Source organism: Osmerus eperlanus, chromosome 5 (genome assembly GCF_963692335.1).
Source record: "Osmerus eperlanus chromosome 5, fOsmEpe2.1, whole genome shotgun sequence".
NCBI lineage: Eukaryota > Metazoa > Chordata > Actinopteri > Osmeriformes > Osmeridae > Osmerus > Osmerus eperlanus.
The window spans coordinates 10,514,187-10,534,762 of NC_085022.1; the positions used below are offsets into that span (position 1 = coordinate 10,514,187).

Consider the following 20,576-nt stretch of genomic DNA (forward strand, 5'->3'; position numbering starts at 1 on the left):
AAAACATACTTTGCACCTCAGTTCAGGAGGGGAATCCAGATCAGTCTGATTGTGCAGTCTGGCAAGGCTGCCAAGGCATGAGAGGGGGTGAAGGCACAGTTTGTTCAGTTCTAGGAAAATAGGATACTGGGCTGAGTGGGAGGACCACTTATACAACTGTCTTATTTAGCTTTGACACACACACAAACAAACCCATTGACACATGCACACACTAAGTCAGTTCCCAGCCGGGTCAGGCAGCGGGCAGAAGGGGTCTGTGGGGTTGCGTCCTGGCTCGCAAGATGCAGCTGTCTGCTTTCCTCGCCAGTCCAAAGTGCTGTGTGTGCTGTTGTTCCCATCTGGGCCAGATCCAGTTCCAGACTAGCGCTGCCAATTCAGCTCCAGGGGACTGAAGTGTAATGTCTTTACTATCCTCGCTGGCAGACTCGGACTGCTGTCCTTAACCCTTGTGTTATCTTCGGGTCATTCTGACCCATTAGTCATTGTGACCCACCGTTGTATTGCGACAAATTTACCACATACAAAAACAAAGTGAAGCCTTTTCTTTTAACCGTTGGGCTGTCTCAGACCCCCCACATTGCGAAGGTTAAAAGAATATTGTTTTTATTTGTTTTGTATTGGGTAAAATTGGGTAAACACAACGATGGTTCGTTATGAACCTTTGGGTCATGTGACCCGAAGGCAGCACAAGGGTTAAATGACTTATTCACAGAGCTTATGTGATGGATGGATGATGTCATGGCTTTCTGAGAAGCGCGAGCTGTGCACGACTGCGTGCAGTCTCAGAAGGGACTGAGACAAAAGAAGAAGAAAGAGGATTCCAGGGGCTGACTTCTCCTGGGATGCTGTGACTGAAGGAAATTGGGTTTTACACAGGACGTGTTTTCATAAAAACACATTAGACTTTAACCAATCTTCCAGCTGTTTAGTGGAATGAAGTTCGCTTTCAGGGTTCAACAGATATTTCTCTAATTTCACTCATTGGTAATCACTCACTGAACGAAAAACATTGTTTGCACTGTGATTATCTGACTAAACAAAATAACTGGTTGAAATTAAATGGATGTTTTACAATAATTAAAAAGGGTATGAAACAGTCAAAAACGACTTTGGTGAGAGCCGTAAAAGGTCTGTTGATTTTCTATGGTTGTCTCCCTCTAGTGGATGAAACCACCTACTGTTTCCACACAACCAAAACCCAGGGTGAATGCATTTTGAAATGATCCTTTGGAAGAACTGCTGGATTATGAACAAATTTGAATTCCAGACATTGGCCACTCTGCATAATTGTGAATTCAAAGGGCCTACTCCACCAAAACAAACTACCATCATCCACACAATTAAACCTGTTTTGAAAGAAGAAACATGGTCGCAATCAACTGGATGAGTACACTTTTGAAATGCCACATAAAACCAAAAAACTAGTTCTCACATCCGGTCTGATTACCAAATTGATGCCATTAAGATGATTACAATTTGAATAACAGGATGTCTTTGGCAGTAAAACTTTCTGAAAGCTAGTCGGCTGGTATTGTGTTGTGTTGGTGGTCTATGCATGAAAAAGGTAATTTATTTCCATTAAGGCAGAGTTGAAGCTCTGAGGAAGTGATGCCAGGTCTCTGATACTGGAAACACGGCTGGAAATAGCTCTGGAGCTTTCAGATGGGCCTCTCACACGCTGCTTAACCACAGGGGCAAAAACGCACACATCTAAATGTCTGTCGCTGTCTTCAGAGAGGCCCAACATTAACACAGTCGGTATGCATTGGTCTAGTAGCAGTAAAGGACTATAGTTTTCTTTCTTCGTTACTTTCTTAGTTCAGCTTGAGTAATCATAATACAAATTACTGCTTGTTGAGGGATGGAGGGAGGCTGGGTTACCAAAGGAGATCAGTCTAAATAAACATTACGCCTGCATCCTTTTCAACCTGGTCCTGCTAGGTGTGGTGGTTGCAGTCTCAGTAGAGTCGACATCAAACCAGCCACAGCCAAGCAAACAAACTGTATAATAGGGCCAGTGGTGTGGGGTGTCAGTGTGATTTAGGTTCAGCTTATAGGAGGGACCATGTCGGCTCTTTCACAGAGCCATATGAAGAAAGACCTGGTATTCCAGCAGCCTGGGACGTACAGACACCTGAACACACATTCCACATGGCTAGCAGGACACACGTCGACAAGGTGAACTGAGAGTGAACAACCCTCTGGCTCAGGAGTGTGCGAGAGGCCAGTCTCAGAAGCAGTTAGAGGTGTTTTGTTGGGACCCAGCCTGTGACTGCCCATATGTGGTGCTGTGGTGGTAAGCTTAGGGCTGGCTTGGGAGGCTCTGCCCTATTTGGCAGTGGTAAAGTGGGTCTGTCTGGCTGACTGGCAGGCACCTGTTCAGATAGCAGTGTTGGGGTGGTCTGGGGGCCAGGGAAGGGGCACAGTATGGGCCGGGCAGGACAGATCTGCATTTGGCCTGGGGTTTACTGAGCATAACTGAAGATAATTTAGATTATATAGAAGCTTAATACGAATAGTAAAGCAATGAATGTAAGCCATTACCCAGCTGTGTCTGTGATGCCATTAATACCTTGAATAACTTACACTACATCCCACAACACAACATCCTTGAGCAACAGTATGATATTTAATAGCACAGAAAAATCTGTCTGGACAGTGGCAGCAAAATTACGTATCCAGATCATCTAATAGTACATTCTGTCCCTGTCTGTTGTCACATGCACATCTCCGGGAACTGCATACTGAGAAGCTCTTTGCACATGAGCACCACCTGCTGGACAAATCTATTACTCTCTGTCTGCCCTGGAGTAAAACGACTCCATAAAAAAGGCATCTGAACAATTATGGGCCCCGGACTTCTTAGTCTTTGATGTGCTGCTGGTTTTATAGAAAATGACTTCAGGCACCAAATAACAAGTTAGTAATGTCATCTGTCAGCAAGTCTGATATGTCTGGTCTGGAGCTCTGTACCGACACGAATGACTGGGTTGGTGTCTACAAGCTCAGAATAGAGAAAGGAGAGAGGGATAGAGAGAGGCAAGAGAAAGAGATAGTGAGAAAGAGAAAGACTGAAAGGAATAGAGACAGAAAAAGAGAATTGGAAAGAGAAAGAGAGAAGGACCGAGTGAGAGAGTGATCGAGGGAGTGAGAGCGAGACATGGAAAAAGAGAGTTGGCCGTCTGCCCATGCTGATGACAAGTCTGTTCCACCCACTGATGCAGATACAGAGGAGTGCTGTGACTACCAAGGGACGGTTGTCAAGGAGATCAGTCTATTTGTGAGTGTGAGGAAATCCTTGTGCCCCAGAGCGCCAGCCAACTCCAATGTGAGGGTCACAGAGAAACAGGATGTTCAAATAAGTGCAAGGAGATGATTTTAGCAGACTACACGTCAATCATGTGTATGTGCTACTCACATTACCACATGTTCAACAGTTACTGAAAGCACCAACTAGTCTAAAGAAGCCCACATCCTGTTCTACAGGCAAAGTTAGTGTTTTGTATTACCCACATTCACGTCCGTATGCTCAGAGGTAAGAGGCTGAGACAGTCTTGGGAGAGATAGAGGTCCACCCTCTACTGCATCCCCAGCACTCGCTCGTCTACTCTCTTGCATCTGGTGTTTAATAGGCTGCTTTAATAATGAATCACTAAGAGATTAGACTGGACTGATGCATTATTCAAACTGGATGACAGGCAGGCTGATGGCTCTCTCAGACTGCTCTCTTATTCAAAAGCAAAGACCACAGTGGTCTAGAGTTTCAATACCATTGCGGTGGGCATTTTGTACTTTCAGAACCTGAAAAAGGTTCAGGAACGTTGGTACCCTTGGATGAGAATGCCTTGAACTGCAGTTTTACTCAGAGCACCGCTTTCTGAACATTCTGTGTTCACTCTGTGGATGACCCCTGACCCCTGTGCTGTCAGAGCTAGATTATGATGATGATGATGAGGTGGTGGTGTGCCAGCTGAGATGGTGGGCAGCAGGGTTCTACCTTGCTCGTGCTGCTGATCCCTCTGCTCCATGGAGACCAAGGCAGAGAAGTGTGCCTGATCATAGGCCAGCACCAGGGGAGAGCAGTGACAGCGGTTGGGGGGCACCTCTAGGGGCAGGTACAGCCCTCCAAAAGGAATGGGGGCAAATGCTGGAATGAGACATTACAAGGTCAGTGTTTCAGCCCTACAGTCCACAACACCAGAAAGGCAACATGTGTATTGCCTGCTGTTTGCATGCTGCTGCTGTTTTTGCATCTTTTAATTCTAATCTCAATCCCTGATGCATTCCTTTTGCTTCCTGTAAAGCCGTTGAATCAGAACATTTTCTTAACTAACCTACGCAGTAAAACAAAGCATAAATAAGAGACTAAATCAGAAGCACTGGTGTAGAGGAGAGACAGAGAGGTCCTACCTTCTCCTCCTGAGTCTCGGAGCATAGTGTCAGCTACGACCACAATAGGCCTGCGCAGCACGTGGGCCAGCACAAACACATGGAACTCCTCCAGGCTCTCATACACTGGCTCCTCTGAGTTGTCCACCCTGCAGGAAGAGGAGAAAATCTTTGCTCAGGACTGAGACAGCCTTGTAGACTTGCAGTGGTACATATGGTGAAGTGACACACATTTTCAACTGTTCAGGGTGTGTTTGTGCATGTGTTTGAGTGTCTGACTGTGTTTGAGTCTGTGTGTGTTTATGTGTATGTTTGCCCATATTAGTGAATGACAGAGCTCCCAGGCTCACTACAATTTTAGCCACAATTAGTCCTCATATAGACACAAACAGCGGTGCTGCCAAACTCTAATTAAGAGCCTCTTAATTCGGATCCAACTATCATCCTGTTTATGGGCTTGGGCCACACTAGGTCCATCACATCTCTAACCTGATTACCGCAGCACAGTCCAAAAGAGCTTCAACACATAAGGCTTAATGAGTAAACTATGCTTCCATAACACGATGAAGGTGGTCAGTATTGGGGATCCTAGATAAGGCTACAAGATCACAATGTTGTTGAAATGTTGTTGAAGCAGAAACATCGCACACCCAGATCATCACATTGTTTGTTGCTTGTTTTATGTCCAAATAACTGCAATTCCAGCATATTTGGTTATTATTAATACACTGTTCCGTTTACCGCTCTTCTTTTAAGCCTAGATGAATATTTATGAATATATGGTTGTTTGGACAATATTAAACGCCCTACATCTCTCCAATAATACCAGGAATCTCTGTGTCTGTTTCCGTGTATTTTTTGGAATGGGATTTTAGGGCAGCGAGTTTCCCACGGTTATCTCGAGAACTGGGCACTCTGCAAAGTTTAGATTTTGCAGGTATCCTTTTTATAATCCAATGGAGTGCAGTGCCGGGTTTGACATTGTTGGATAAGCATTTTGACATTTCCCCAAAATAACAAGATGGATCTTTTTTAGCCATGTTGAGCTCCCACTATACATTAAATTACATTTACATTTAGTCATTTAGCAGACGCTCTTATCCAGAGCGACTTACAGTAAGTACAGGGACATTCTCACCGAGGCAAGTAGGGTGAGGGGCCTTGCCCAAGGACACAACGTCATTTGGCACAGCCAGGAATGGATCCGGCAACCTTCTGACTGACAGCCCGATTCCCTAACCACTCAGCCATCTGACCCCCTATACCCTTCCCTAAGTGCTTGTACTAATGTGCACTGGAGGTAGGCTGTATGATAACTTCAGTGAATTTTGTTTAGTTAATGAACAATTGCGATTAACAAATGCATTTGCAATTCAATTAAACTAAGCGCTTAACGCACCGGAGTTATAGTAGCTAGGAACACTTAGTTCGCTCTCGACTCTCAGCCATGTTGAGTTGACTGAGGTGCACTAAACTAGCTCTCGGCAGCCTAAACGATATAGATATAGCCAGGGATGTAGTGGGGGCTAAACGAACGTACACGCCGTTTACGCACCTCCCGAAATTCGGAAATACCGTTTATATCCACCTCTAAATTGCAGAAATTGCGTTTATCCATCTCTAAATAGCGTTTATGCGCGTTTACGCACATCTAAGTTCCCTGCACCTCGTATTCTGCCGTTGGAATAATCCGAAATAAATTTGGTGTAATTTTAAAACACCAAAGACTAAATTTCATATTGTTTAATATATAAACGCTGTAGTCTGAATCATTTCATCTGCGCTGTATGGTCTGTGACTCTCCAATCAATGCGTTGCAGCTACGGCGGCGACACCAATCAGGATCCACGAAGTACACACACACGTTGTGGATTAGTCTAACTGTTCGGAATGGATTAATTAGCCATGGATATCAGGCAATTTTTTAAGAGACCATCGAGTGCTCCCACTCCCACAGATGCCCGCAAAAGGCCTCAAGTACAGAGTAAGATCAATTCACGTTTGTAACATTGTTTTGGTCTGCACAACATCGCATTAAGACAGGGACAAACGGCTAGCCTACTATTACTAACCTTCTTTTAAATACGATGATGCAGATACAAGCCAACCTTACCGGTCCCATCCAAATAGGCCTAATGAAACGTAAAAATGAATGAACAGGGTTCTCAAGCCTATGTGAAGGAGCTGAATAGCGTGTGTCTCACGGTCAATGCGTGAGGGGGGGTTGAAACAGACGTGAAAGCTCGCCTGGGGGGGGGGGTGCTTGACGACCCTGTAAATAAATAAATAATAAAATTCATAGTTTACCCACCTCTATTTTTACCACTACACCACTGGATATAGTGAGGCATAAGACAGGGACAGTATTATCTATGTCAGACATCCCAACCTGCAGAGACTCATCCCCCCCCCCCCCCCCCCTTTCACGAATACAACCTTTATTCAATCTTTCACTGCACTTTTTTGGGTACCATAGCCTACTGGTATTTAGAAGTTAATTTTCTTTTACAACCGTCAACCGATATGTCCACGTTAGCAGTGCTGACTCGGCTGCTTTCAAACGGTGAGCAAACAGACAACTTCAAGTGGATACTTTCAGTATAGATCAGTGAATTTTGCTACATAAATTCATGTGTTTACTGATGTCAAAACTGCCAGCACATTGCAAATGTGTGTAGCCGATGTGTATCGGTGAAACTCACTCCTCAGGTATGTAACAGGCCACCCGCGTCAACGAATAGCTAGCTTTTCGTTGGCGTAGTTGGTGGCGCTTGGGAAGCCAGAGGTGGTAAGTTCGAACCCAGTGCGGGACGATTTGCCCAATACCTCTGACGGAGCTTGCAAGACCACGTCTGTTACATGTGCACAAACTCTTAACATCAAATCAACTACGAAATTATAATCACCAGCTGCATCACGGACATGGGCACTATTCCTAGTACTTTAGACCGAGGTCAAATCAGTTTCATATTTGAGATTCAACAGACATTCATATTCGTACCTCCGTTCAGGCTCCGCGTCATATTTAGGGACCGGGGTAAAAGAGTAGACAGTCCGAATGTTTCTTCAATATCTTTGTCAAAATCGACCATGCAAACTTCAAACTTGCTGCACATTCTTCTACTACTGACTGACCAATTTGTCCAACCTTTGGTTTGGTGATACTGTTGATTATTGATTAACCCATAGCCAATAAATCAATAAAAACACACATTTTCCAGTATTTCATTTACATTTACATTTATTCATTTAGCAGACGCTTTTATCCAAGGCGACTTCCAAGAGAGAGCTTTACAAAGTGCATAGGTCACTGATAATAACTTTGTAACAAGCCACAAAAACATTGCGAGTAGCCAAAACATGAAGCACACATTGTGAACAACCAAAGTAAGTGCCAAAGGGAAGAACCATAACAGCATGTAGTTAAACAAGTAACAATTAAACAACATGAACCGCTATAAGTGCAAGTGTACCTGTAGAAAAAACAAGCAACAACTAGAGAGGGTACAATTTCTGGGGAAATTGTAGGGTGTGCTTGCTTGGGTCGGTTGCACAGGGGTCCATTTTTTAATGACATTTTTACAACTGATATTTCTGTATATTTTATATAAAAATGCATACTTATTATTTATAAAGATTACATAGATTTAAAAGCATCTTTTTTTTTGCTGCTCATTTACAACTCAAAATACGAGTGAAGTGTAGAATGAAATAGATATCTTCTCATTTCCCCTGCAAGAGGCAGCCTCTCTAAACTTTTAAGTTTTTCCCTTCTCGTGATATTTTCAGGCATTTAGCCTACTCATATTGCATTCATTCACTAGAGAGCAGGGATGTAGTGGGGGCACGTAAACGCCGTTTACGCACCTCCCGAAATTGTGAAATAGCGTTTATTTACCTCTAAATTGCGGAAATTGCGTTTATCCACCTCTAAATTGCGTTTATGTGCGTTTACGAACATCTAAGTTCCCTGCGCCTCGTATTCTGCCATTGGAATAATACTAAATAAATTTGGTGTAATTTTAAAACACCAAAAACTTATTTCATATTTCATATTGTTGAACATACGCTGTAGTCTGAATCATTTCATCTGCGCTGTAACCCTGTCTGTGACCCTCCAATCAATGCGTTGCGGCTGCGGCACCAATCAGGATCCACGAAGTATGTAAACACATACACGTTGTGGATCAGCCTACCTGGAGGGTATTCATCGTAGCTCGCTAAGCAGTTTAGCGAGCTAATTTTCAGGCTAAGATAAAAAACGCCCCTCTTTTTGGTTGGTGGAAGCAACTTTCGATAAATCACCATAGTAACATATCAATTAGCACTAACCTGCTCCAGCTAACATAAGTGTAGCTGGATAAGCTTGCCACACCCCCGGAAAATAACATGGCAGCTCCCTTTTTGAGAGACCCAGTTGACCAAGGAGCTATATTTTAGTTCGATTAGCTTTCCATACCAATAGAGTTCTTCGCGATTGCCAAGATCCTTTATTTCACACGGATGAGTTCTTGTTTGAGCGATATCGATTCAGCCGACAAGGACTCATTTATTTGCAAGACCTTCTCGGGCCGTACATTGCAAATATCACATGCCGCAGCAAGCTTTATGCTTTATCATGAGGTTATGCTGCTGTATGTGAATATGTAACGCTATGTTTTACGAAATGTCTTGTCTTATCTGTTGTGCCTGTGCTTTTTATGTTTCACTGTGGGAGAGTGGGAAACGTCATATCGATTCCTTTTTATGTCTTGACATGTGAAGAAATTGACAATAAAGCTACTTGAAACTTTAACTGTTCTTCAGACTGCATAGCCTTGAGGTTTTTTGCGTCAGGTAGGCTATAGGCTACATTTTTATACAGTATAGGCGATGCAGAAAACATTGGCAAAGCCGCAGCATGCGTTGCTGTAAGAAAAGTGTACTTGGAGCTTAACCAGCTGATGAATCAATTCATCATATTCCCTGGCCATGTCCCAGTCAATGAAATCAAAGAGGGATTTACACATAGGCCTACATGCACATATATAGTAGGCCTACATGATATAAGCACAGTATATCCTCATAATTGTCTATGAATTCGTATCAATTAGATACTCTTTGGCCTTGTTTTTATCTAGCCTACTTATTCTGAAAGAGTTGAGATCATTATTTTCACTAGCAAGATCTCATTCGATTATTAATTTCCATTAAGCCTATACCAGCAGGCACATTTAAAGAAATGTGATCTGATTGATTGGGGTAATGAGGCACTTAAGATGAGCCATTTCCCCAAAACTTTCGCATTTAGCTTATTGGCAATTTTTTGCCAAGCTGCTTGTCTTGCTCTGGCAGCGGTGGCGGTGTTTGACTTAGCCATGATAATATATGCTTATTGTCTTATAGAGACTCATTATAATAGTTTGCTCGGATGGCGAGAATAGCCTATCACCGCTCTCTCTTTCGTATTTTTTTCATACATACCGTTAGAAAATCACGGTTTTGGTGATCGACCTTTCCTGCCTTTTGAAGTAGGACGTGCACATGCAATTTCCCTGATAAGTTTAGCCTGATTGAAATTAACCACATGATTTGGATGCGGATCAGCCGTTGACGAACCGATATTTGCTATTCTCACTCATCTCGCTAATGTTAACGGGCTAAAGGGACAATTGATTAACTTAGCTTCAACCCTTACGACGAACGGGGCCCTGTTCGTACTGGATATATTAGCCATGGATATCAGGCGATTTTTGAATAGACTATCGAGTGCTCCCACTCCCACAGATGCCTGCAAAAGGCCTCAAGTACAGAGTAAGATCAATTCACGTTTGTAAACGTTGTTTTGGTTCGCACAACATCGTATTAAGACATGGACAAACGCTAGCGGCTAGCCTAATAACGTGCTTTCAAATACGATGATGCAGGTACAAGCCAACCTTACTGGTTCCATCTAAATAGGCCTAATGAAACGTAATAATAAATAAATAATAACATTCATAGTTTACCCACCTCCAATTTTACCACTGCTAGAGAGGGTACAATTTCTGGGGAAATTGTAGGGTGTTAGGGTTAGGGTTAGCGTAGGGTTAGGCTTGCGTCGGTTGCAGGTGGGTCCGTCCTCTAAGTTTTTCCCTTCTCGTGATATTTTCAAGCATTTAGCCTACTGATATTGCATATTTCATTAAGAACACCCTTTGAAACAAGCTACTGTAACAACATTGTCACTGGCAGTATGGAATCGCGATTCAAACAGTACCGTCTGCTAACTGAAAATATGCCCCCCAAAACGTAAATAAGTTTGACATTAATGTAGGGGGAAATGGCTAATTCAAAACTAGAGAGGGTACAATTTCTGGGGAAATTGTAGGGTGTGCTTGCTTGCGTCGGTTGCACAGGGGTCCGTTTTTTAATGACATTTTTACAACTGATATTTCTGTATATTTTATATAAAACTGCATACTTATTATTTATAAAGATTACATAGATTTAAAAGCATCTTTTTTTTTGCTGCTCATTTACAACTCAAAATACGAGTGAAGTGTAGAATGAAATAGATGTCTTCTCATTTCCCCTGCAAGAGGCAGCCTCATAGCTGAATCAAAACGAATACATTTGGCAGACCGGTGTAACAAATTGACCTAATCTCTATGACTTAAACGTCCTTTTAAGTTTTTCCCTTCTCGTGATATTTTCAGGCATTTAGCCTACTCATATTGCATTCATTCATGAATAAAGAACCCCCTTTGAAGATTATTCTACGACGTTACCGGCAGTAGAAGATGGAATCGTGATTCAAACAGTACCATCTGCTAACTGAAAATATGCCCCCAAAAACGTAAATAAGCTTGACAATTATTTAGTGGAAAATCGCTCATTCATAACAAGCTCACTGGAAGCGAGCATTGTCAGTAACAACGCAAAATGTGTGGAGAAGCTGCCCCGGTAAATTGTACTACTACGGTACAGTACTAGACTACTGCTGTGTTTGTCTTGGTAGCGATTGCGTTGGTTGAATTGGATGTAACGTTCCGTTGTACGGTTTAGGCTGAAATTAATTATTTTCATGAACAGATTGACAAAGTTTAGGCTGTGGCAATGAAGTTCAGGTTAGTAGTTAGATAGACTTTTGATTAAAGTAAGGTGAGTGCCGAACATGTGCCGGCAATTCAATCAATTTCCCGGCACATTTGCAATGTAATGCAATGCAGATGTGCACACCGCCCCCTACCGAACAAGATGGGTAGCTCGGTCAGCAGGGAGCTGAAGAAGAGCGGCTACTGACGTCACTGCTGCGCCACTCAGAATGTTTTTTCGTTCATTTTGCATTTCTGCAAATGCATTTGAATTTGAATTGTGGTCACGATTTTGCAGCCACGTTCTTAAAATGAAAATGCATTTTTGGAAATGCATTTGAATTTGAATTGTGGTCACGATTTTTCAGCCACGTTCTTAAAATGAAAATGCATTTCTGGAAATGCATTTGAATTTGAATTGTGGTCACGATTTTGCAGCCACGTTCTCCCATCGCATCCCATCATCTTCCGCTTATCCGGGGGTCGGGTCGCGGGGGCAGCAACCTAAGCAGGGAGGCCCAGACTTCCCTCTCCCCGGCCACTTCCACCAGCTCTTCCTGGGGGACCCCGAGGCGTTCCCAGGCCAGCCGAGAGACATAGTGCCTCCAGCGTGTCCTGGGTCTTCCCCGGGGCCTCTTCCCAGCGGGACGTGCCCAGAACACCTCACCAGGGAGGCGTCCAGGAGGCATCCTTATCAGATGCCCGAGCCACCTCAACTGGCCCCTCTCGACGCGGAGGAGCAGCGGTTCTACTCTGAGCCCCTCCCGGATGACCGAGCTTCTCACCCTATCTCTAAGGGAGAGCCCGGACACCCTGCGGAGAAAACTCATTTTGGCTGCTTGTATTCGCGATCTCGTTCTTTCGGTCACTACCCACAGTTCGTGACCATAGGTGAGGGTAGGAACGTAGATCGACTGGTAAATAGAGAGCTTCGCCTTTCGACTCAGCTCCTTCTTCACCACGACGGACCGATGCAGAGCCCGCATCACTGCGGACGCCGCACCGATCCGCCTGTCGATCTCACGCTCCATCCTTCCCTCACTCGTGAACAAGACCCCGAGATACTTGAACTCCTCCGCTTGGGACAAGATCTCCTCCCCAACCCGGAGATTGCACTCCACCCTTTTCCGGTCGATAACCATGGCCTCAGATTTGGAGGTGCTGATTCCCATCCCAGCCGCTTCGCATTCGGTTGCGAACCGCTCCAGTGAGAGCTGAAGGTCACGGCCCGATGAAGCCAACAGGACCACATCATCTGCAAAAAGCAGCGACCCGATCCTGAGGTCACCGAACCGGACCCCCTCAACGCCCTGGCTGCGCCTAGAAATTCTGTACATATAAGTTATGAACAGAATCAGTGACAAAGGGCAGCCCTGGCGGAGTCCAACCCTCACCGGGAATAAGTTCGATTTACTACCGGCAATGCGGACCAAACTCTGGCACCGGTCGTACAGGGACCGAACAGCCCGGATCAGGGAGTCCGGTACCCCGTACTCCCGGAGCACCCCCCACATGAGCCCCCGAGGGACACGGTCGAACGCCTTTTCCAAATCCACAAAACATGTGTAGACTGGTTGGGCGAACTCCCATGCACCCTCCAGAACCCTGCCGAGGGTATAGAGCTGGTCCACAGTTCCACGGCCAGGACGAAAATCACATTGCTCCTCCTGAATCCGAGGTTCGACAATCCGACGGACCCTCCTCTCCAGAACCCCTGAATAGACTTTCCCAGGGAGGCTGATGAGTGTGATCCCCCTAAAGTTGGAGCACACCCTCCGGTCCCCCTTTTTAAAGAGGGGAACCACAACCCCGGTCTGCCAGTCCAGAGGCACTGTCCCCGATGTCCACGCGATGTTGCAGAGTCGTGTCAACCAAGACAGCCCTACAACATCCAGAGCCTTAAGGAACTCCGGGCGGACCTCATCCACCCCAGGAGCCCTGCCATCGCGGAGCTTTTCAACCACCTCGGCGACCTCAGCCCCAGAGATAGAAAGGCCCCCCCCAATGTCCCCAGACTCTGCCTCCACGTCGGAACGCGTGTTGGTGGGATTAAGGAGGTCTTCAAAGTATACCTTCCACCGATCCAGGACGTCCCCCATCGAGGTCAGCAGCGCACCATCCCCACCATATACAGCGTTGACAGTGCACTGCTTCCCCCTCCTGAGTCGCCGGATGATGGTCCAGAATCTTTTCTAAGCCATTCGGAAGTCATTCTCCATGGCCTCGCGGAACTCCTCCCACGCCCGGGTTTTTGCCTCCGCGACCGCCAAAGCCGCATTCCGCTTGGCCTGCCGGTACACATCAGCTGCCTCTGGAGTCCTACCAGCCAACAAAGTCCGATAGGCCTCCTTCTTCAGCTTGACGGCTTCCCTCACCTCCGGCGTCCACCACCGGGTCCGAGGGTTACCGCCTTGCGTCCGCAGCTCCGGTCAGCCGCCTCAACAATGGAGGCCCGGAACATGGCCCATTCGGACTCAATGTCCCCGGCCTCCCCCGAGACATGATCGAAGCTCTCCCGGAGGTGGGAGTTGAAGCTCCTTCTGACAGGGGATTCCGCCAGCCGTTCCCAGCAGACCCTCACATTACGTTTGGGCCTGCCAGGTCTGACCGGCGTCTTCCCCCACCATCGTAGCCAACTCACCACCAGGTGGTGATCAGTTGACAGCTCCGCCCCTCTCCTCACCCGAGTGTCCAAGACATTCGGCCTCAGATCCGACGACACGACTACAAAGTCTATCATCGAACTGAGACCTCGGGTGTCCTGGTGCCAAGTGCACATATGGACACCCTCATGCTTGAACATGGTGTTCGTTATGGATAGCCGTGTCTAGCACAGAAGTCCAACAACAAAACACCGCTCTGGTTCAGATCGGGGGGGCCGTTCCTCCCAATCACGCCCCTCCAGGTCTCACTGTCATTGCCCACATGAGCATTGAAGTCCCCCAGGAGGACGAGGGCATCTCCGGAAGGAGCGCTTTCCAGCACCCCTCCCAGAGACTCCAAAAAGGGTGGGTACTCTGCGCTGCCGTTTGGTGCGTAAGCACAAACAACAGTGAGGACCCGTCCCCCCACCTGAAGGCGGAGGGAGGCTACCCTCTCGTCCACCGGGGTGAACCCCAACGTACAGGCGCCGAACCGAGGGGAAAGAAGTATTCCCACCCCAGCTCGACGCCTCTCACCAAGGGCAACTCCAGAGTGGAAGAGAGTCCAGCCCCTCTCAAGGAGACTGGTTCCGGAGCCGATGCTGTGCGTTGTGGCGAGGCCGACTATATCTAGCCGGAACTTCTCTACCTCGCGCACCAGCTCCGGCTCCTTTCCTGCCAGCGAGGTGACGTTCCACGTCCCTAGAGCTAGCTTCTGCAGCCGAGGATCGGACCGCCAAGGCCCCCGCCTTCGGCCGCCGCCCCCGCCTTCGGCCGCCGCCCGTCTCACACTGCACCCGACCCCCATGACCCCTCCTGCGGATGGTGAGCCCACTGGAAGGGGGTCCCACGTTGTCTCTTCGGGCTGTGCCCGACCGGGCCCCATGGGAAAAGGCCCGGCCACCAGGCGCTCGCCATCGAGCCCCACCCCCGGGCCTGGCTCCAGGGGGGGGCCCCGGTGACCCGCTTCCGGGCAGGGGCAACTGAGAACCATTGTTTGTTTTCTTCATGGTAGGTTTTTGAGCCACGTTCTTAAAATGAAAATGCATTTCTGGAAATGCATTTTCATTTTCAAATTTTACATTTCAAATGGAATTTTGGTATTTATTTGCTGGGGCATGTTTTGAAAATTAAATCTCAAATTTCATTTTAATTAAGTGAAAGATTGAGCACTCTTGAAGAAGAAAATTAAAATTCAAATAGGATGATTGATTACTAATTTCATTTATGAGTCAAATAATGCAGCCACATTCTTAAAATGCAAATGCATTTCTGTCTGCTGCATCACAGGCACTGCACTGCACAATCGCTCTATAATTCCAGAAATGTGTGTGTGTCACAAACATCATCACAGGCACTGTGCCCTATAATTCCAGGAATCTGTGTGTCTGTGTTTGTGTGCCACTAACTGCATCACGGGCACTGTGCACTTGTATCTATTAATGTGAAACATTACTGTAAAACATATATGTAGGTTTAGAACGTTGCTGATGAGTGTGTGAAATTGACTGAATCTGTCAAACGGTCTATTTACAACAGTCTTTTAAACATCCATTATAGTTTGAGAAGATATTTACAGTTATAGTCATAGTGATAATCAGCTCTAGTGAGTTTTGTTGAGTTGGGTTTTTTCTGGATATATACAGGGAGCAGTTTGCTATAAGAGGCATGACTGCATCTGATTCAGTCAGTCAGTGACTGACTGACAATTCTCACAGCATGTGTGCCTGTGTATGTGTCAACGAACATGGAAACTAACAACACAACTTAGCCTTTACTGTGAGGTAGGAAACCGCAAAATTACAGTTTCCACACTGTGCTACTCTGACCTAAAATAAACCCCCTGACACACACACACACACACACACACATACATCTAGTTAAGAAACATCATGTAGCTCACAGTTGCCCAAAGATTTGTTTCCAGACCACATACAGATAATGGCTAGTAGGTGGCAATGTTCCTCATTGGCACACCAGCAAAACCGTGGCCAGTCCACCAACAAATACACAAATAATAGTGCAGGCCTGTCAACCAGGGGCCGGAGCTGAGTGGCCAGGGTCAAAGACGCCTGACAGGCAGCCTGGCCGAGGATATTGATCAAATCGGCCTCTTTACTCTCATGCACACTCACTGCTTTCAAGTCCACTCACAATATACACAGAACCCTCTCAACCGTCACCACAATGGCTCATCAAAATTGTTCAAATGATGAATCAAATCACCATTGTTTTATCACACCATGAGCACCAGTATTTATGTGAGTATTTATGTGTTCTTTGTGAGTGTCTGTGAGAGGGCGGTGAAGAGTGTGAGTGTGTGTGATGGGACTGAGGGACTTACCCTCCCGTTGTGTTGCTGTTCCTGCTGAGGTGTGAGCGTGGTTCACTGGATGCCAGCTTTAGCAACTCATTCCACTCTCTCTCCCACTCTTCCTCAGTGTACACCAGCCCTGACTGCATGCACATATACACATACACACACACCCACACACAAACAAATGTGCATACGCATACACACAAACCCCCACACACGACCACAACACACAAACACACCACACATACATTTGATAAGCCCAAGTGCCTGGAATTTTCACCCACACAAGCACATACACACCAGAAAGTCTCCATGGAAATACTGCTCTTCACAGCAGCCAACCCACACACACGAACATGTAATTATCTCACTCGCTCCGACACATATATGCAGGCCTATTTCTATACCATACATAATCATATGTGCCAGTCCAAGCTTGACCTATCTTCAGTAGTGAAAGCAGTGAGATTTATACTGATGCTGAGAGAGGTTTTAATCTACAGAACATCAAAAATCATGAAGATGCAGCAGAGGACACAGAGTGGATGAGTGTGGAGCTGACCTCTTTGTTCTGCTGGGTCTGTTGCCATCTCCACCTTCTCTTGAGAGCCTCCCTCTCTGCTCCAGTCTTCATCATGGCATACAGAGACTTCCTCAACACTAGGTCTCTGTCATGGAAGCCCCACATCCCTATCCGACACACACACACATATATATACACACAAACACACACATCCCATATTGTGATCATTATAACTGAAAAGTAGAACTCAGTGCTCAAAAGAGTGACAAGTTTACCTGATATGACCCAAGTATTTTATCACATCATTGTCTGTCAGTGTAAATTACATCTACTCCCTCAGCTGTGACATGTACGACACAGGGGAGCAAGCTCCCCTAGCACAGTTCAGCCCTGGGCAAGCATTCAGCTGGCTTGTCACTGATACAGATGAGGCTCTCCTTTCCCTCATAAGGTCAACTCTGTCCCTCTCTGTCATCTTCTGTCATCTCTCTCTCGCTCTCTCTCATCTCTCTTACTCTCTCTCTAGTTTCTCTTGTTTCTCTTTCTACCTTTATCTCTCTCTCCCTCTCTCTCTCATCCACACACCCTCACTCCCTCACCTAGAGAGGCGGCGTGCAGCAGGCAGTTCCCATCCCCTGTGGTGGCCAGAGGGAGCAGCTTCTTGCAGCTGGAGCACATGGTGGACCACCAGTTTAGACGACCTGAAAACACCAGGAGAACCACCTGTTACTTCCAACAGACACCTCAGAGTTTCACAGTTTTACTGGTCACTTAGGACTCCACTACGTCTACGTCCAAATTAGTCTCAAACAAACTTTCCTGTGGTACACACAAGTACACACTGCTCTTCAAATAACTCATTCAAATGTTACAGTACTGACCATCTATTTCACTGAGTGTGTTACAGAAAGAACTATCTGGACATTCTTAGGCCTGAAATAGTTGAGATCTAGAGACATTAAAGAGGAGCAACACAAATACATGCTAGCACCCACATCCTCATGAGCAGACATTCTCCCACTGCAGCTCCAGGAGCATGACCTCCCCCATGTACTCCATCTTCCTCACCATGCTGCCACAAAGCAGCTGTAAACCAAACTCTCCTTTCCCATTCCCTCTCTTCACCTCATCTCCCTCTCACTCTCTTCTTCTCCCCCCTCATGCCTCCAGGCCTGCCCTCCTACAGGATGGTTCTCCCCTTTTATCCTCTCCTCTCTCTCCTCCCCTAGCCTTCACAACTCACCCTCCTCACCCTAACCTCCCTTCCTCTCCACCCGTGCTCTCCTCTCTTTTATCCCTCCCCCTCACCTGCCTCCAGGCAAGCCCTCCCACTGTATGGTCTCTGAGGGAGAGAGGGTGAGCTGAGAGGCCCTACCACAGCCCTGGGCTCAGTTCAGTACAATGCTGTCAGCCTCACTGTTCTGGGCGCTGGCCCTGGCCTAACCTGAGGGTATCATTTATTCAGAGACAGTCAACTCAGAGTGCTTTCTAGATGATTTCCCACCCAGCGAAGATGTACTATCAAGTTCTGATGTTCTTGGAGCAGCAGAAAAGGTTCACGCCTCTTAAAAAACACAAGCAAATCTTGTTCTAAGAGAATATCATTGTCAGGCAATGAATACTGTACGTTGGAACACTGATGCGTTAATAAAGAAGGAACACCATTCTACCACAAATTACTCTAATCAGCCACCTCCATTTTTCATAAAGCTAGTTTCACACCGACATGTCTGGAAGACTAGGCAGTGAGAGAGACTGACCGGCCTGCTCCAGAGCCATCATGGTGGACTGTTCTATGAGGTCTCTCTCGATGAAGCTCCTGAAGTCCTCACTGTAGACGCTGAGGTCGGGCAGCTGGAAGGTGTAGATGGGCATCTCCAGCGGGAACTGCTCGCTGGTGCACTCGCTGGCCACATGGAGGCGAGCAAGGGACACGATGGCAGAGCTGGCGTGGGAGATGCCACGAGACAGGCGCTTCTCTGGGGGCGGGGAAGAGAATGGGATGGGTGGCTCCATTTAAAACTAATCAACAGGAATGCAATAAGACTGCCAGAGACTGTGTGTGAGGGAGTATTGGTGGAAGGATGATGGCTTACCCTGGGCACTGTCCTCCTGCTTCTGAGGGCAGCTGACATGGGTGGGTGTGTCGTCCAGGGGCTTGTAGTAGCGGCCCTCGTTGAAGACGTGTGGCAGGTTGGCAGTGTGCACCTGCCTCAGCTGCTCATAGTCGTTCAGAGCCGCACTCAAGTCCCAGTTTTTGCCTGTGGAATGCCACAACACACACAGACATTCAGGAGTCCATTTGTTTGCATGTTGGTTTTTCAGTCTACACTGAACCTTTTTGCATTTTTTTATTTTAATTTTTTTATTTAACCTTTATTTAACCAGGAAGTCCCATTGAGATTAAAATCTCTTTTTCGAGGGAGACCTGGCCAAGACAGGCAGCAGCATAAAAAACACAGTTACAGACAGAAAAACACAGAACAAGTTAAAAGAAACTAAAAGCTAAGAGCTAAGAAACAGTGACGTAGAGTTAATTTAAGAAACATTTACATATTAGGGAACCTGCCTCTATTTCTTTCATTCGAGATTTAAAAGTAGTCAGTGATATTAGTTCCCTGAGCTTTAAAACATTCTGCAACATATTCCATGATGAGGGTGCAGAGTACCCAAAAGCCCTTTTTCCCGGCCCTTTTTCCCGGTCGACACACCTCATCCTTGGATGAGGTGTGTCTCTTACTCTCTCACCCTCACACGCACACACATACACACATCTGTCTCTTTTTGCTGCTGGTTCCTCTGCCAGAAATCCCTCCCAGGTATAGGAGACACCAGTCAAGACTGAGTCTTATTATACTTCTGGGAGCTGTTGAAGCTCACCAGAATATTTCTTACAAATCATTCTCAGAGCAGCGCCTACCAAAAACTGTCCTCACAACACATTCACAACACATTCACAAAATACATAATCAAGTTGAGTTGTTTATGTTTATATGTCTCATTATGTGTGTTCATGAATGAGTGAGAGATTGTACACTGCTTAGGACCAGTACAGCATGTGTCAATGATCATGTATGCAAACATATAGAGTGTGTTGGTGTGTGAATGTGGTTTTATATCATCTAACTCCTCAGTTTCCTTACGCAGCCACGATGAAGCTGTCATACATCCTGCCTTGCACACGCTGCCTCTATGGACGGCAGATTTAATACACACACACACAATATACATCTTTTTCATGGATCCCACCCACCCTGGGCTACAGGCTTCTTTAATATTAATCTGGCTTCCAAGGTATCAGCAAATTTGTCCTAATTTGTGGGAGTTAGGTGGCTGAGCAGTTAGAGAATCGGGCTAGTAATCAGAAGGTCGCTGGTTCGATTCCCGGCCGTGCAAAAATTACGTTGTGTCCTTGGGCAAGACACTTCACCCTACTTGCCTCGGGGGAATGTCCCTGTCGCTCTGGATAACAGCGTCTGATAAATTACTAAATGTAAAATGTGTGCATCTTTGATCTTTCCGCAAATTAAGTTACAGTCCCTAAATCATCCTCCAGAGGGCAGCACCATACATTTTCCTCTTTACACCTCAGTCTGTCTGTCCCTTCTCACACTCCTAATATAAAACAGCCTCACAGCCTGTCAGAGCTG

The 20,576-nt window shown here is 46.2% G+C and overlaps 2 protein-coding genes across 4 annotated transcripts in view; one reads left to right on the plus strand and one right to left on the minus strand.

Annotated features, from left to right (window-relative positions):
- Positions 1-20,576, plus strand: part of LOC134021090 (proprotein convertase subtilisin/kexin type 5) — a 401,110-nt gene that overhangs the window by 284,662 nt on the left and 95,872 nt on the right. The gene's annotated exons all lie outside the window — the stretch shown is intronic.
- Positions 1-20,576, minus strand: part of otud7a (OTU deubiquitinase 7A) — a 93,670-nt gene that overhangs the window by 5,496 nt on the left and 67,598 nt on the right. Inside the window, exons 4-10 of one of the 3 annotated variants that reach the window (XM_062461570.1) lie at positions 19,023-19,187; positions 18,687-18,905; positions 17,526-17,627; positions 16,966-17,093; positions 16,431-16,543; positions 4,411-4,538; positions 3,998-4,147 (exon numbers count right to left, since the gene is read on the minus strand). In XM_062461570.1, coding sequence (XP_062317554.1) covers positions 3,998-4,147; positions 4,411-4,538; positions 16,431-16,543; positions 16,966-17,093; positions 17,526-17,627; positions 18,687-18,905; positions 19,023-19,187 — 1,005 coding nt within the window. The remainder of the gene's footprint in view (positions 1-3,997; positions 4,148-4,410; positions 4,539-16,430; positions 16,544-16,965; positions 17,094-17,525; positions 17,628-18,686; positions 18,906-19,022; positions 19,188-20,576) is intronic. The other 2 variants (XM_062461571.1, XM_062461572.1) reach the window with 2 other exon arrangements.